Source organism: Perna viridis, chromosome 11, assembly GCF_037379345.1.
Source record: "Perna viridis isolate PV_CMFRI_1.1 ecotype Kerala chromosome 11, ASM3737934v1, whole genome shotgun sequence".
NCBI classification, from domain to species: Eukaryota; Metazoa; Mollusca; class Bivalvia; order Mytilida; family Mytilidae; genus Perna; species Perna viridis.
In genome coordinates this window covers 31,202,253-31,218,071 of record NC_142455.1, presented here as the reverse complement: position 1 = coordinate 31,218,071, position 15,819 = coordinate 31,202,253, and the positions used below count along the sequence as shown (strand labels likewise).

At 33.5% G+C, this 15,819-nt stretch overlaps 2 protein-coding genes across 2 annotated transcripts in view; one reads left to right on the top strand and one right to left on the bottom strand.

The window, feature by feature from the left end:
• The window catches only part of LOC148603721 (tyrosine-protein kinase HCK-like), a 94,411-nt gene extending 84,077 nt beyond the window's left edge, over nucleotides 1-10,334 (bottom strand). The window contains exons 1-2 of the mRNA XM_088551853.1: nucleotides 10,135-10,334; nucleotides 9,032-9,949 (exon numbers count right to left, since the gene is read on the bottom strand). Coding sequence (XP_088407979.1) covers nucleotides 9,032-9,935 — 904 coding nt within the window. The 5' untranslated portion in view covers nucleotides 9,936-9,949; nucleotides 10,135-10,334. The remainder of the gene's footprint in view (nucleotides 1-9,031; nucleotides 9,950-10,134) is intronic.
• A 2,848-nt stretch (nucleotides 10,335-13,182) lies between these two features.
• On the top strand, nucleotides 13,183-13,941 carry LOC148603720 (uncharacterized). The gene has a single exon (XM_088551463.1). The coding sequence runs from the start codon at nucleotides 13,183-13,185 to the stop codon at nucleotides 13,939-13,941; it is 759 nt and encodes a 252-aa protein (XP_088407589.1).
• The last annotated feature ends 1,878 nt before the right edge of the window (nucleotides 13,942-15,819 follow it).

The window sequence follows — 15,819 nt, the reverse complement described above, 5'->3', positions numbered from 1 at the left end:
CTTTGCCATGAGAGGAATACACTACAAAAATCCTTCAAAATATGCATTTTTTTAAGTTATAGGTCCAAATTATGGAAAATTGGTCTTTTTGGCTGATTTTTATGTCCTATCTTGTAAAAAGTGTAGAAAATTTAGTAAAAATATCAAATATTAAACTTTGAGGGCTATATTTACCTAAATATGATGGTAATAAGCACTTGAAATCAAGTTTTGTGTAGATTTGAGCAAAAATTAGGTTAGAAATGAGGAAAAACTCACTTTCATTACTGCGGTTAAGGCCATATCAGCATTCCCCTATGGCAACATGGAAAATCCATTATTGAGTACTTTTTTTGCTTTAGGTGCCCTTTACTGGTCATGTTTTAATGTGAAAACACTGTATTTACAAATTTAAAGCCAAATATATCACCTTTTGTGAAAATTTAAAGATTTAGGATTTTTGACATGTGATCAAGAAAAAGGGGGAGGCATGTCAGAAATAAATTTTTAAAAATAGACCAATTTCTCAGAAAATGATTACTTTTAAAACTATTTCTTCATTAATATTGTTAAAAAACAAGTTGTGATTGATATTTTTTATTTGAAAAGTCAGAAAAAGTTCTTTGCAAATATTTAATGCATTTAAGTATGGTAGAATATTGTCACTTTTTTGCTCGCACAACTTGGTTACCCTATATTTAAAAATCAAATATTTAAAAAAGTGCTTGTCACATTTCACTGAAACTTTGCAAATGCATTCAGTATGTGTGTAGGAAGATACCTGTATAGTTATTTATTTTTTCTAAGACAAAAAGTGACTCTTTATAAAGGTTACAGACCACCAATTCAACCAATGAGCATTTGGAATGTACGCAAAAATAGTCCTACGCAGAAATTACCCCTGTTCCTCATAGTGCTGTGAAAAAAGTTCTCATCTTATTTAAAAAATTTAAACAGTTTCTGAAAGGAAAAACATTTCTGTACATTTTATAGGTGCATTTTGCTTCTTGTGATGTGAAGCCTAATCTCCATAATGATTTTTAAATATACCCCTATCTTGTGAAAACACTGAGATTTCCCATGCTATTTATAGACACTTCACTTCCGGTGACCAGTACTGCACTGCAAGTCTGCTAACCCCACATGCCATTCTGAGGATTGTGAGCTGACATATGTAGAATCATGCTGATATATAGTCCTCTGCAGGTTAAAGTTAAGGTAAAGTCCAGAGAAGCCATTGAATATTGTGAAATTAGCATAGAAGCCTATGGAAAGTGGAATTAGTGGTTTTTAGCCTTAAGCTGAAGCCATGGCAAAATGAAAAGTTTCTTGAAATAGCTTTAAACTACTTGAAGATCTTGTTAACTTTGCCATGAGAGGAATACACTACAAAAATCCTTCAAAATATGCATTTTTTTAAGTTATAGGTCCAAATTATGGAAAATTGGTCTTTTTGGCTGATTTTTATGTCCTATCTTGTAAAAAGTGTAGAAAATTTAGTAAAAATATCAAATATTAAACTTTGAGGGCTATATTTACCTAAATATGATGGTAATAAGCACTTGAAATCAAGTTTTGTGTAGATTTGAGCAAAAATTAGGTTAGAAATGAGGAAAAACTCACTTTCATTACTGCGGTTAAGGCCATATCAGCATTCCCCTATGGCAACATGGAAAATCCATTATTGAGTACTTTTTTTGCTTTAGGTGCCCTTTACTGGTCATGTTTTAATGTGAAAACACTGTATTTACAAATTTAAAGCCAAATATATCACCTTTTGTGAAAATTTAAAGATTTAGGATTTTTGACATGTGATCAAGAAAAAGGGGGAGGCATGTCAGAAATAAATTTTTAAAAATAGACCAATTTCTCAGAAAATGATTACTTTTAAAACTATTTCTTCATTAATATTGTTAAAAAACAAGTTGTGATTGATATTTTTTATTTGAAAAGTCAGAAAAAGTTCTTTGCAAATATTTAATGCATTTAAGTATGGTAGAATATTGTCACTTTTTTGCTCGCACAACTTGGTTACCCTATATTTAAAAATCAAATATTTAAAAAAGTGCTTGTCACATTTCACTGAAACTTTGCAAATGCATTCAGTATGTGTGTAGGAAGATACCTGTATAGTTATTTATTTTTTCTAAGACAAAAAGTGACTCTTTATAAAGGTTACAGACCACCAATTCAACCAATGAGCATTTGGAACGTACGCAAAAATAGTCCTATGCAGAAATTACCCCTGTTCCTCATAGTGCTGTGAAAAAAGTTCTCATCTTATTTAAAAAATTTAAACAGTTTCTGAAAGGAAAAACATTTCTGTACATTTTATAGGTGCATTTTGCTTCTTGTGATGTGAAGCCTAATCTCCATAATGATTTTTAAATATACCCCTATCTTGTGAAAACACTGAGATTTCCCATGCTATTTATAGACACTTCACTTCCGGTGACCAGTACTGCACTGCAAGTCTGCTAACCCCACATGCCATTCTGAGGATTGTGAGCTGACATATGTAGAATCATGCTGATATATAGTCCTCTGCAGGTTAAAGTTAAGGTAAAGTCCAGAGAAGCCATTGAATATTGTGAAATTAGCATAGAAGCCTATGGAAAGTGGAATTAGTGGTTTTTAGCCTTAAGCTGAAGCCATGGCAAAATGAAAAGTTTCTTGAAATAGCTTTAAACTACTTGAAGATCTTGTTAACTTTGCCATGAGAGGAATACACTACAAAAATCCTTCAAAATATGCATTTTTTTAAGTTATAGGTCCAAATTATGGAAAATTGGTCTTTTTGGCTGATTTTTATGTCCTATCTTGTAAAAAGTGTAGAAAATTTAGTAAAAATATCAAATATTAAACTTTGAGGGCTATATTTACCTAAATATGATGGTAATAAGCACTTGAAATCAAGTTTTGTGTAGATTTGAGCAAAAATTAGGTTAGAAATGAGGAAAAACTCACTTTCATTACTGCGGTTAAGGCCATATCAGCATTCCCCTATGGCAACATGGAAAATCCATTATTGAGTACTTTTTTTGCTTTAGGTGCCCTTTACTGGTCATGTTTTAATGTGAAAACACTGTATTTACAAATTTAAAGCCAAATATATCACCTTTTGTGAAAATTTAAAGATTTAGGATTTTTGACATGTGATCAAGAAAAAGGGGGAGGCATGTCAGAAATAAATTTTTAAAAATAGACCAATTTCTCAGAAAATGATTACTTTTAAAACTATTTCTTCATTAATATTGTTAAAAAACAAGTTGTGATTGATATTTTTTATTTGAAAAGTCAGAAAAAGTTCTTTGCAAATATTTAATGCATTTAAGTATGGTAGAATATTGTCACTTTTTTGCTCGCACAACTTGGTTACCCTATATTTAAAAATCAAATATTTAAAAAAGTGCTTGTCACATTTCACTGAAACTTTGCAAATGCATTCAGTATGTGTGTAGGAAGATACCTGTATAGTTATTTATTTTTTCTAAGACAAAAAAGTGACTCTTTATAAAGGTTACAGACCACCAATTCAACCAATGAGCATTTGGAACGTACGCAAAAATAGTCCTACGCAGAAATTACCCCTGTTCCTCATAGTGCTGTGAAAAAAGTTCTCATCTTATTTAAAAAATTTAAACAGTTTCTGAAAGGAAAAACATTTCTGTACATTTTATAGGTGCATTTTGCTTCTTGTGATGTGAAGCCTAATCTCCATAATGATTTTTAAATATACCCCTATCTTGTGAAAACACTGAGATTTCCCATGCTATTTATAGACACTTCACTTCCGGTGACCAGTACTGCACTGCAAGTCTGCTAACCCTACATGCCATTCTGAGGATTGTGAGCTGACATATGTAGAATCATGCTGATATATAGTCCTCTGCAGGTTAAAGTTAAGGTAAAGTCCAGAGAAGCCATTGAATATTGTGAAATTAGCATAGAAGCCTATGGAAAGTGGAATTAGTGGTTTTTAGCCTTAAGCTGAAGCCATGGCAAAATGAAAAGTTTCTTGAAATAGCTTTAAACTACTTGAAGATCTTGTTAACTTTGCCATGAGAGGAATACACTACAAAAATCCTTCAAAATATGCATTTTTTTAAGTTATAGGTCCAAATTATGGAAAATTGGTCTTTTTGGCTGATTTTTATGTCCTATCTTGTAAAAAGTGTAGAAAATTTAGTAAAAATATCAAATATTAAACTTTGAGGGCTATATTTACCTAAATATGATGGTAATAAGCACTTGAAATCAAGTTTTGTGTAGATTTGAGCAAAAATTAGGTTAGAAATGAGGAAAAACTCACTTTCATTACTGCGGTTAAGGCCATATCAGCATTCCCCTATGGCAACATGGAAAATCCATTATTGAGTACTTTTTTTGCTTTAGGTGCCCTTTACTGGTCATGTTTTAATGTGAAAACACTGTATTTACAAATTTAAAGCCAAATATATCACCTTTTGTGAAAATTTAAAGATTTAGGATTTTTGACATGTGATCAAGAAAAAGGGGGAGGCATGTCAGAAATAAATTTTTAAAAATAGACCAATTTCTCAGAAAATGATTACTTTTAAAACTATTTCTTCATTAATATTGTTAAAAAACAAGTTGTGATTGATATTTTTTATTTGAAAAGTCAGAAAAAGTTCTTTGCAAATATTTAATGCATTTAAGTATGGTAGAGTATTGTCACTTTTTTGCTCGCACAACTTGGTTACCCTATATTTAAAAATCAAATATTTAAAAAAGTGCTTGTCACATTTCACTGAAACTTTGCAAATGCATTCAGTATGTGTGTAGGAAGATACCTGTATAGTTATTTATTTTTTCTAAGACAAAAAGTGACTCTTTATAAAGGTTACAGACCACCAATTCAACCAATGAGCATTTGGAACGTACGCAAAAATAGTCCTACGCAGAAATTACCCCTGTTCCTCATAGTGCTGTGAAAAAAGTTCTCATCTTATTTAAAAAATTTAAACAGTTTCTGAAAGGAAAAACATTTCTGTACATTTTATAGGTGCATTTTGCTTCTTGTGATGTGAAGCCTAATCTCCATAATGATTTTTAAATATACCCCTATCTTGTGAAAACACTGAGATTTCCCATGCTATTTATAGACACTTCACTTCCGGTGACCAGTACTGCACTGCAAGTCTGCTAACCCTACATGCCATTCTGAGGATTGTGAGCTGACATATGTAGAATCATGCTGATATATAGTCCTCTGCAGGTTAAAGTTAAGGTAAAGTCCAGAGAAGCCATTGAATATTGTGAAATTAGCATAGAAGCCTATGGAAAGTGGAATTAGTGGTTTTTAGCCTTAAGCTGAAGCCATGGCAAAATGAAAAGTTTCTTGAAATAGCTTTAAACTACTTGAAGATCTTGTTAACTTTGCCATGAGAGGAATACACTACAAAAATCCTTCAAAATATGCATTTTTTTAAGTTATAGGTCCAAATTATGGAAAATTGGTCTTTTTGGCTGATTTTTATGTCCTATCTTGTAAAAAGTGTAGAAAATTTAGTAAAAATATCAAATATTAAACTTTGAGGGCTATATTTACCTAAATATGATGGTAATAAGCACTTGAAATCAAGTTTTGTGTAGATTTGAGCAAAAATTAGGTTAGAAATGAGGAAAAACTCACTTTCATTACTGCGGTTAAGGCCATATCAGCATTCCCCTATGGCAACATGGAAAATCCATTATTGAGTACTTTTTTTGCTTTAGGTGCCCTTTACTGGTCATGTTTTAATGTGAAAACACTGTATTTACAAATTTAAAGCCAAATATATCACCTTTTGTGAAAATTTAAAGATTTAGGATTTTTGACATGTGATCAAGAAAAAGGGGGAGGCATGTCAGAAATAAATTTTTAAAAATAGACCAATTTCTCAGAAAATGATTACTTTTAAAACTATTTCTTCATTAATATTGTTAAAAAACAAGTTGTGATTGATATTTTTTATTTGAAAAGTCAGAAAAAGTTCTTTGCAAATATTTAATGCATTTAAGTATGGTAGAGTATTGTCACTTTTTTGCTCGCACAACTTGGTTACCCTATATTTAAAAATCAAATATTTAAAAAAGTGCTTGTCACATTTCACTGAAACTTTGCAAATGCATTCAGTATGTGTGTAGGAAGATACCTGTATAGTTATTTATTTTTTCTAAGACAAAAAGTGACTCTTTATAAAGGTTACAGACCACCAATTCAACCAATGAGCATTTGGAACGTACGCAAAAATAGTCCTACGCAGAAATTACCCCTGTTCCTCATAGTGCTGTGAAAAAAGTTCTCATCTTATTTAAAAAATTTAAACAGTTTCTGAAAGGAAAAACATTTCTGTACATTTTATAGGTGCATTTTGCTTCTTGTGATGTGAAGCCTAATCTCCATAATGATTTTTAAATATACCCCTATCTTGTGAAAACACTGAGATTTCCCATGCTATTTATAGACACTTCACTTCCGGTGACCAGTACTGCACTGCAAGTCTGCTAACCCCACATGCCATTCTGAGGATTGTGAGCTGACATATGTAGAATCATGCTGATATATAGTCCTCTGCAGGTTAAAGTTAAGGTAAAGTCCAGAGAAGCCATTGAATATTGTGAAATTAGCATAGAAGCCTATGGAAAGTGGAATTAGTGGTTTTAAGCCTATATGTAAAAATTAGTTACTCGACTTCTGTGGTCTAAAGTAACAGTTATGTCTTACGCATTAAAATCTGTATAATCGTCACAATTTTCAAGGAAAGTACCCTAAAAGTGAGGATGGCTTAATTTTGTGATAATCCACCAGGGAGAAGATTTTTAAAGAAGCGACAAGTGAAGACAATAGCTTACATGGACTTTCTGTACTAAAAAAATTACAAGTCGCTTCAGATTTGGTTACCTTGATTTTGCTTAGAAACCTTGGGGTGTAGAGTGGCACCGTATATTTATGGTGATATGACTTGCCACTGGAATAGGTACCATTTTTCAGCTTACAAAGACATTGTATGTGATTAGGTGGGGGAGTACTAACATAATTATATGAAAATTAATAGTTTACATTAAGAATTATGTGAAGATAGTCAAAAACATCCTTTTCCTATCTTTTGATGTAAGCATTTTCGTAGTTGAATAAATGATGGATATTATTTACATGCATGTATGTACTAGACTAAGTGTTTCATAGTAGAGGGAACAATGTATGCTTATCAAAGAAATATGAGAGGGTCCCCCTAGTTTGAAACTGCGAGTAATCTATTTTATATTATGTAATTACATTTTACATTTACTTTAATTAAATGTTTTTACTTGTATTTATGTCATTTTGTAACAAACAAAAAGAAAAGAATTAATAAAAAATAAATTGACCGAGGACCTCACTGCTTTGATAAGAAGGCACCGTAAAACTTCATTAGAAAATACTTGATACAGATATCAAAATTATATTTCTTTGTTAAATACAGAAATACCTATGAAATGTACTGCAAATTAGTTATTTTTTAAGCAATGTTTTTTTTTTATTTTGACGTATTTCAATCATCCCACTGCTAACGCTTCGGTATTTCTTTTTGCCGATATTTGGTATATGTTTCAAGACTTGTCCTTTATTTGCTTATATTTAGTTATATAAAAAAAAAAAAAACAAATGAATACTTTTCGTGTACAGTTTCGTTCAAATGATTACCTTAACTTAGATTACTTAGATCAAAGGCTAGATTACTGATAGTACATGTTTGTGTATGTTTCATTTTGGACACCTAAAATGTGGAAAAGCGCCCCCCTTTGAATGTAAAAAATAACCACGTGATTTTTTCATAGAGAATTTTGTTTAACTTTAGCTATAGTTGAATGTGTTAAAACATCATTTCTTCAATTTATATTTTATTCAGGATAGGGGAATTTGATGAGGTCAAATACACTTTCTTATCTAGCTTTGAACTACATGTATTTTAATGAAGTTGAGTGAGGATACAGTTGAGTGTGTTGATATCATTACAGAAGGTTTACGTTTCACACTGATCGACCGATTTAAATTTCCTATCTCACAGATCAGACGAAACGTTAAATTCGTCTTTCCAGATTGACAACCCGCTGAACTTGACCCCGAACGGATTTCACCCTATTGCAATGTGATACGTGTCGCTAGCGGGGAAGGGCATGCAAACCTTTCCGGAGGAGCTGATAACACCCCAGTTTCTTATTGGAGTTCATTTTGCAAGTGCTTTAAATAATACAGTGCGCGCTTTTTCTTATCTGAAAATTTTATGTGGTACCGTATTCTAGAGCTGTTGTCTCCATAATGTACTCGACTGTCCCTGTTTCCTGGCTTACCCTACCGGTGCACCTGGTCCATGCTCCCAGTTTTTAGTGGAGTCCGAGTTGCTCATTTACTTTTGTTACTTTGCATGTATGATTTTAGTTACTTTATGTTCTTTGTTGTGTATGTCTGTTTTCCATGTCTGGTATTTGTCCCTGGATTACATTCTTTTGATTACCGCTATAACCTTGGTTCCCTGGATTACTCTTTCACCTTTTTATCATGTACTTAAATTTTGATACCTGAATATCCTCTGTTTTTATGCCTCAGCATTTAGAGTCGAATAAAGCGCATAAAATTAGAAGCAATTTCAAGTACCAGAAGTTATTAAAGTTTATAAATGGGAAAATTTGTGAGGACACGGTATTGATTTTCCCCTCACCGAGTATCACATACAAACTATTCTTTACTATACTATTATTGTTGTTTATTCAAAAACGAAACAATTGTTGTTAATGAAGTAATTTGTTATATTTGTTAATATACATTTATCTGCTAAGGCTAGTTTGGTGTCAATTCATTGGTCAATGGTTGACAACAATGGTTATGAGGCCTCTTGAAGCCATTTTAAACAATTTTTTTTTGCAAATTATGTACATATCTCACCCGTTTTCTGATATTTCTGGCAGGATTTGTGGATGAATTATTTATTTAAAACTGCTTTTATTTTTGAAATTGTTTAATTTAAACCTTGCATTGAAAAAACGTTAAATATGCAGATAAACTTACTTCGGATTGTTTTGCGTGGCACAATGGGGACCTGAGCTTCTTTAGTATCGTCCCAAGTTAACTCCGTGGATGGCCGCTTTGTTAAAATATGTATTTTTCCTATTTCTGGGATACTGTTTTCTAAATTAATCACGCTATTGTGAAATTGTAAATCTAAGCTGACCCCGTCTAATGAGGCATAAAGGTTAGTAATGTACTTAATATGGTAGTTCAGTTGTTTTCCTATTTCATTTATTCCTAATAATACTTGCAACTCATTGCCATGCTTTTTCATCTTAGAAATACTTTCTCTTAACTTCAGTAAGTCCAATTGCTTTTCCAACATCTCATACTGGAGTGATTTAAACGTTGATTCATGACTCTTTGTAATGGCTAATACACAACTGTTTGTCTGTTTCTTGAGTTTGTCAAAGTATTTTAGAATTTCGACGTGTTTCTGTGACAAAGCTTTTTGGATATTAATGCTGCTTTCTGTAAAACTTTTTTGATTGTCGCTTACAGCTTTAGCTGCGTTTGCGACTCGTTCAATGGATTGTTGTAAACTTTTTTCTAGTCGCTCAAGAGCAACAGATGCTTTTATATTATTAAATGCTTGGTCGATGGGCGTAATGTCGCTGCAATCTTTGTGATCTGGCAGAAGACATTTAGAACATATTGCTATTTCATGTTGCTTGCAGTAATGAGTGAATCCAAAGCCGTGGACTTCACAAGACAGCTTCAAATCAGAAATGATCTTCGGAAGCTCGCAATATTTTTCTATTGGTATTGTATGGTGATGTTTTGATGCTTTTGATAGTCTGTGGTAGTCTTCACATGCTTGACATAACCAATCATCACATTCAGGACACCACACAACAGGTTTTTTTCGCCCTCCACTCTCTGAACAGGTACCACAAAGAGACATGTTTAAGTTTGCATCTGAAGTTGAAGACAATTTGCTTATCCTTTAGTTGGGCACAGTTATATACTCATTCTAACTACTCAAATCACGTCTATTCAGTAAAAACGGCATATCATTATATAAAAACACAATAAAGAAAATATTTAACGACGCTTAACTACGCTGAGCAGGACTTTACTTAAATAAAATAGCAAGTATTTACCTTATTATTCTTAGGAGAACGCAATCAGGTTCCAGGTCTCATTCAAAAAATAATTATCCATTTCTTCGTTGTACTGATTTCAAAATTAAAAAACTTTACGGGGCTGAAGTTCATGTTTGCTTTATACAGATTCCATTGTTGCAAAGGACATGAAGTCCGATAAATGTGCTGTGTTTTACTGAAGATCATATTGTTATTCACGTAGTAACCTCTTTTGCACTTGTAATGCGTATTTACATGTTTTATGGATAGATAAAAAGACAGTTAGATAATACGTCATGCAAACCTTTCAAAAGAACATGTCCTTGTTTTAAATAAGCAAAATGTAAGGAACTCGTATTACATATGCAAGGAGAATAAACTAATTTATATCATATTAACTAATCAAAACAAGTTAAAACATAGCAAGGCTTCCTTTTCGTCGTACCAACCGAAATTAGGATACTGTGTCTCTTTTCATGATTATTTTGTACATACATATGTAATTCAGTCAGAGAAGCCTGTCAGAATATGTCAGGAACTCTTCTAACACACGTGACAAAAAAAGGTTAAGTTCAACATGATCAAAATTTAGGAAAAAAGTGATAGGATTTGCACATTTTCAATATGTATATAATCACTGTGCAAAGTTTACATGTAAAATGATATTGGTTTGATACTTTTTTAATAACAGATTACACAAACTAAATACCACTAAGTGTGATGTACGAACGGACGGACGGAGTTAAGCGGCCATTAGCTATAGTCCTACCTTTACCGTTGGTGACAAAATCTGCATTTGATTTTTCAACGTTGTCTTAAGACTCTCCAAAGTAGAGAACACAGACCTTTGTTCATAATTCGGTTATTGTCTCGCTGTCAGCTAAAACACATGAAGTATCTAAAAATTAGTTAGTTCATGTAAACCTCCATTATGTATTAACTTGAGGCCAGTTCGGAATTTCACTTGCTTGTACTTTTTATTAAATAAAAATGTTTAAACTACCATCATACAAATGACTAATCTTGATCACATCGCCAAAAAAAGACTCAACTTGTTCTCTGCTCTGTTCTGGCTCTTTTTACAGGACTATAAAAAAAAACCATATAAAAATAAAACTTTAAGAAAATTCATGTTTCTGCATGGATATGTAGAATTTATAATGTTAATTTTGTCTTTTTTTCAAATTAACAGGCAAATTTTTTACATGGAATTTGATCTCTTTATTGTGGACAGGAAAGCGGCATTTAAGGGTGTGGGTAGGGACAGATAATGATTGTGTCTTATAAATTTTATACAAATACGTGACCTTTTTGAACTTATTTTAGATGTGTTTAATTTTCCAATATTTTGTTTTTCGCAGAGACCTGATTCGAAAAAGGTGGTGGGATCACACCTAAGTACTTAAACCCCGTCGCATTTTTTACGCCTGTTATAAGTCAGGAATTTCAGGCCTCTGTACGACTGTACTGTTTCGTTTTCACTTTCAAATTGCTTTTATATTCATTTTGATGAAGTATATGGGGCAATTATTTCGCTGTACCTGTGTATAATGTTGTTTTGGGGCCAGCGGCAGCCTGTCCTGTGGTGTGATTCATTAAAGACCAAAAATGTCCTTGAGCTGACATGTTTAATCACAATGAGATTGAGGTCTTTTTGACATATTCATCATATCCATTCTCGTTATAATAGATACAAGGTTTAAGTTCATTTTTTTTTGAATTTCCATAGACTTTTCTAATGCCATATTCGCTATTTTCTCCCGTGTAAACAAAACAAAATCGGTATTCAAAACATGCTAACTAGGCCCTTCTGTAACACTGCTAACTAGGCCCTTCTGTAACACTGCTATCATTAATAAATACAGTGTATTTCATATTCTTTTGACATATATTTTATCCGCTAGGAAATTAGTGGCCATCTCAGGCCACTTGATTCTGGTTAAATTCCAGTTTTTTTCTGTTTATTTTTTCCACAAATTAACAAGGTTTTCTAGCTTTGCAGTACATATGTAGTGAGCCCCGTGCAGGTCCGGGTGTTAAAAGCATAGGCCTGCAGCAGCGCTAAGCTTGTCGTAAAAGGCGACTAAATAGTGCTCAGAAACCTAGCCGGGGGCTAGGCGCTCTGCCCACAGAGCAACTGGGATGTGTGCCCCAGGTGGTAGAATGGGGTACCCCTGGCGTGTTACATGCTTGGGTTGTCAGGCTATAATACGGAAAACCTGACCGCAAACCATAGTGGTGCACCGTGTTAGGAAATACGCCACGTTCCTCGCACGTTAAAGAACCCTGCTGTGGTATTCTATAAGAGTAGGAACCTTTGCGCTCCGCCACAGGAGGCTAAATTGCCCGACCCTACCCATCCCCCCTTTTTTCTAGTGGCAATCAAAATTTGTCGACCCTATTATCCTTGTGACCCATCCTTTTTTATCATTTCATGTTCATTTTATCATCCATTTCATGTTCATTGTCTGAATATAGCTGAAATATTGCTGCTCGGACGTTAAACCCCAACAAACAAACAAACAAACATATGTAGTGATGCAAATGCTTTGCCAAGGGTGGAAGCAAATGGTTGCTAATTATAATCAGTTATGAACCCAAAAATTTGGATGAAACATAACAGTAAAAGGGAGATAATTAAAAAAAATTTCAACGCGATGTAGTTTACAACATGACACAGGTACTTTCTTCCCTCGAGACCGAGAAAAATATGTCAACGTGTTCCCTGTGTTTGGAGACATATAAGTCACCAGTGAGTTTGCCATGTCTTCATTCGTTTTGCAAACAATGTATCGGTGAGTTTATAAAATCACTAGAAAAAAACAAAGGCAAAGAAAAAAATATCCGAATTCACCTGTCAGGACAACTCTGAAGTTAGAGGATCAAGTGCTCGATGTTACAAAATGGACAGGCTCCCTTACGAGAAATTTCATCATTGGTATAATATTAACTTTGAAAGCTGGCAATAAGATTCAGTGTGCTGTCTGTGAACGTCTCAAAGAAAAATCAGAGGCTATGGTGTGGTGATTAGTGTGTAGAGAGGCCATGTGCAAGAGATGTAACGTAATGCACAGTGGAATGAAACTCCTCCAAGGGCACCGTGTTTTGCCTCTTGAGGATATTTACACTGACACAGAAGGACTAGATATGCATGCTGTTTCGGATCTTTGTTGTATACATCAAGAGAATCGTGTAGACCATTTTTGTCTTGACCACAACACAGTCTGTTGCAGTTTTTGCTTGAGTATGCAGCATCGAATATGCGAGACAGCTCCAATAAAATTTTTGATGGAAAACGCTAACACTTTGTACGACAGAATACCAGAAAATTTACAGACGATACAAGAGACATGTATTGCTCTGCTACAACAGAAAGAAGAGCAAAAGAGATCCTTACAACTGAAGGTGGGAAATGCTAAAGATGAAGGTGCAAAGTTTGTAGATGGTGTGAAAAGCAAACTCGATAACTTATTCGAAACATTCAGGAAAGATTTGTGCATTTTTCACGAAGAAGAGAATACCAAACTGAATGTTGGCATTCGTTTAATTGAACAAATGGTAAAGAATATTAAACACTGGATAAAGGCAGTACAGATATCTAAAGAGCGTATAACCAGAAATCAAATATTTATCCTCAATGAGAGTATCAAGATACAAATTGGTGAAAGTTTGAATGATATTTCAGCAAACCATTTAAATAAGAAGTTAATTAGTCTTGCCATTACGGGAAACAAACTGTTGCATGAAGTATACACCATCGATACATTAGTCTTGCCTTTACGGGAAACAAACTGTTGCATGGAGTATACACCATCGATACATTAGTCTTGCCTTTACGGGAAACAAACTGTTGCATGGAGTATACCCCTCGATACATTAGTCTTGCCTTTACGGGAAACAAACTGTTGCATGGAGTATACACCATCGATACATTAGTCTTGCCTTTACGGGAAACAAACTGTTGCATGGAGTATACACCATCGATACAATAGATTCGTTCGAATTTACCACAAAGATAGAGGAAAATTCATTAGATGATATTTACAGATCATGTCGGGAATTAGGAATAGAATGGTTTAAGTCATTCGAAGGATTAAAATTAAGGAGAATGTCATCCAATAAAATTGAAGGAAGTTCGATTGCATGTGGAACAAGTATTAGTAAACTTTACTGTTTACTTGGTAAGGATGACGAACGCAAACTTTATCTTTTCGACGTTAAGTCTGGCTCCATTGTAAGGACCATAAAGTTTAGAGGAACACCGAAGAGAATATGTTACGATAAAAAGAACAAAGAAACTTACGTTTCATGTTATGATAAACATATTTACGGTGTGAAAATTGCAGATGAAACCGAAGTGGCTGAACTACGTAAAGTATTAACTCGCAGTGAATATGTTGGTGGTATTTGTGCCGTAGATGGAATTATGTACGTTTTGGTGTATGGGGCTATTTTAAAATGTAACACAGCGATTGGTAAAGTAAAGCTAAAGGAATGCTTTCCTACAAATATCAACACTGATAATAAAATAGACGTTAATTGTAAGAAGATATATTATACGACCAAAGACAATAAAATTAAATGCAGAACTGTGGATGATACGGACATTTATTGCCACATAGATACTGCTATAAATTCACCTAAAGGTATCGCCGTTTTATCTTCTAGATTAACCCTGGTGCTAGATATCTACGGAACTGGAAAGGTACACTTGGTCTCAACATGTGGAAAACGTCAGCAAACACTCATTGAGCAATTCCAATACATTGTATGTTTTTGGCGGGGAGTATGTAGAAGCATACGCTTTTGTTTAGTTAGGTGCATAGCTTCAAACTTGTCTTAAAGATTGTTGTTATTGCACTGTTTGAGTACAAAAAAGCAACTATATATGTAGAGTTGTTCTTGATTTTTAATTACACCCCGCTCCGAAAGATAGGGGTATACTACTTTACCCTTGTCCGTGTGTCTGTGTTCCCGTGGGCCCGTGTTTCCATGAATCCTAGTTTCCGAAACACCTTTTTTTCAGTTTTCTCAGCAACTATTCTTCACAGCGGCTTAAAACATTAAACATTCTTCCTTTCGGAAAAATTCGACAAGGACTTTTTTTTGGACATATTTTAGAAATTAAACTTTCGTGGCATTTTTCTTAGTAATTATTCATCACAGCGGCTTGAAATGTTAACACATTCTTCCTGTAGGTACATGGTAGGATACATTTTCGGAAAAATCGACAACTTCCTATTTTTGTTGGACATATTTATTTTTATTTATTTTATTTTTATTTTTGACATATTCTGAAAGTTGAAGTTATTGTGGCATGTTTCTCGGCAATTACCGTAGCGGCTTGATATTTTAACACATTCTTCTTGCATGTATGCCATAGAGTGTGATCCATTTTCGGAAAAAATCGACAACAACTTCCTGTTTACATACGACTTTGTTTATTTTCTTTATATCATGATAGAAAGCAGGGGTATCACTAGTGAGCCATTGCTCACAGATTTCTTATTTTTTCAGCATTAATTATTAAAAGTTAAGTTTAGAACTGAAGGGCCACAGTCAGTCTTATACATGTTTTATGAAAATCAAAATATAAATTGTTAAACGACAAAAAACATATTCATAGCTAGATAGCACTTACACATGGATCAACACAAACAATTATAGTCCAATATGTATGATTTTAGTCATTTTAGTGAGTAG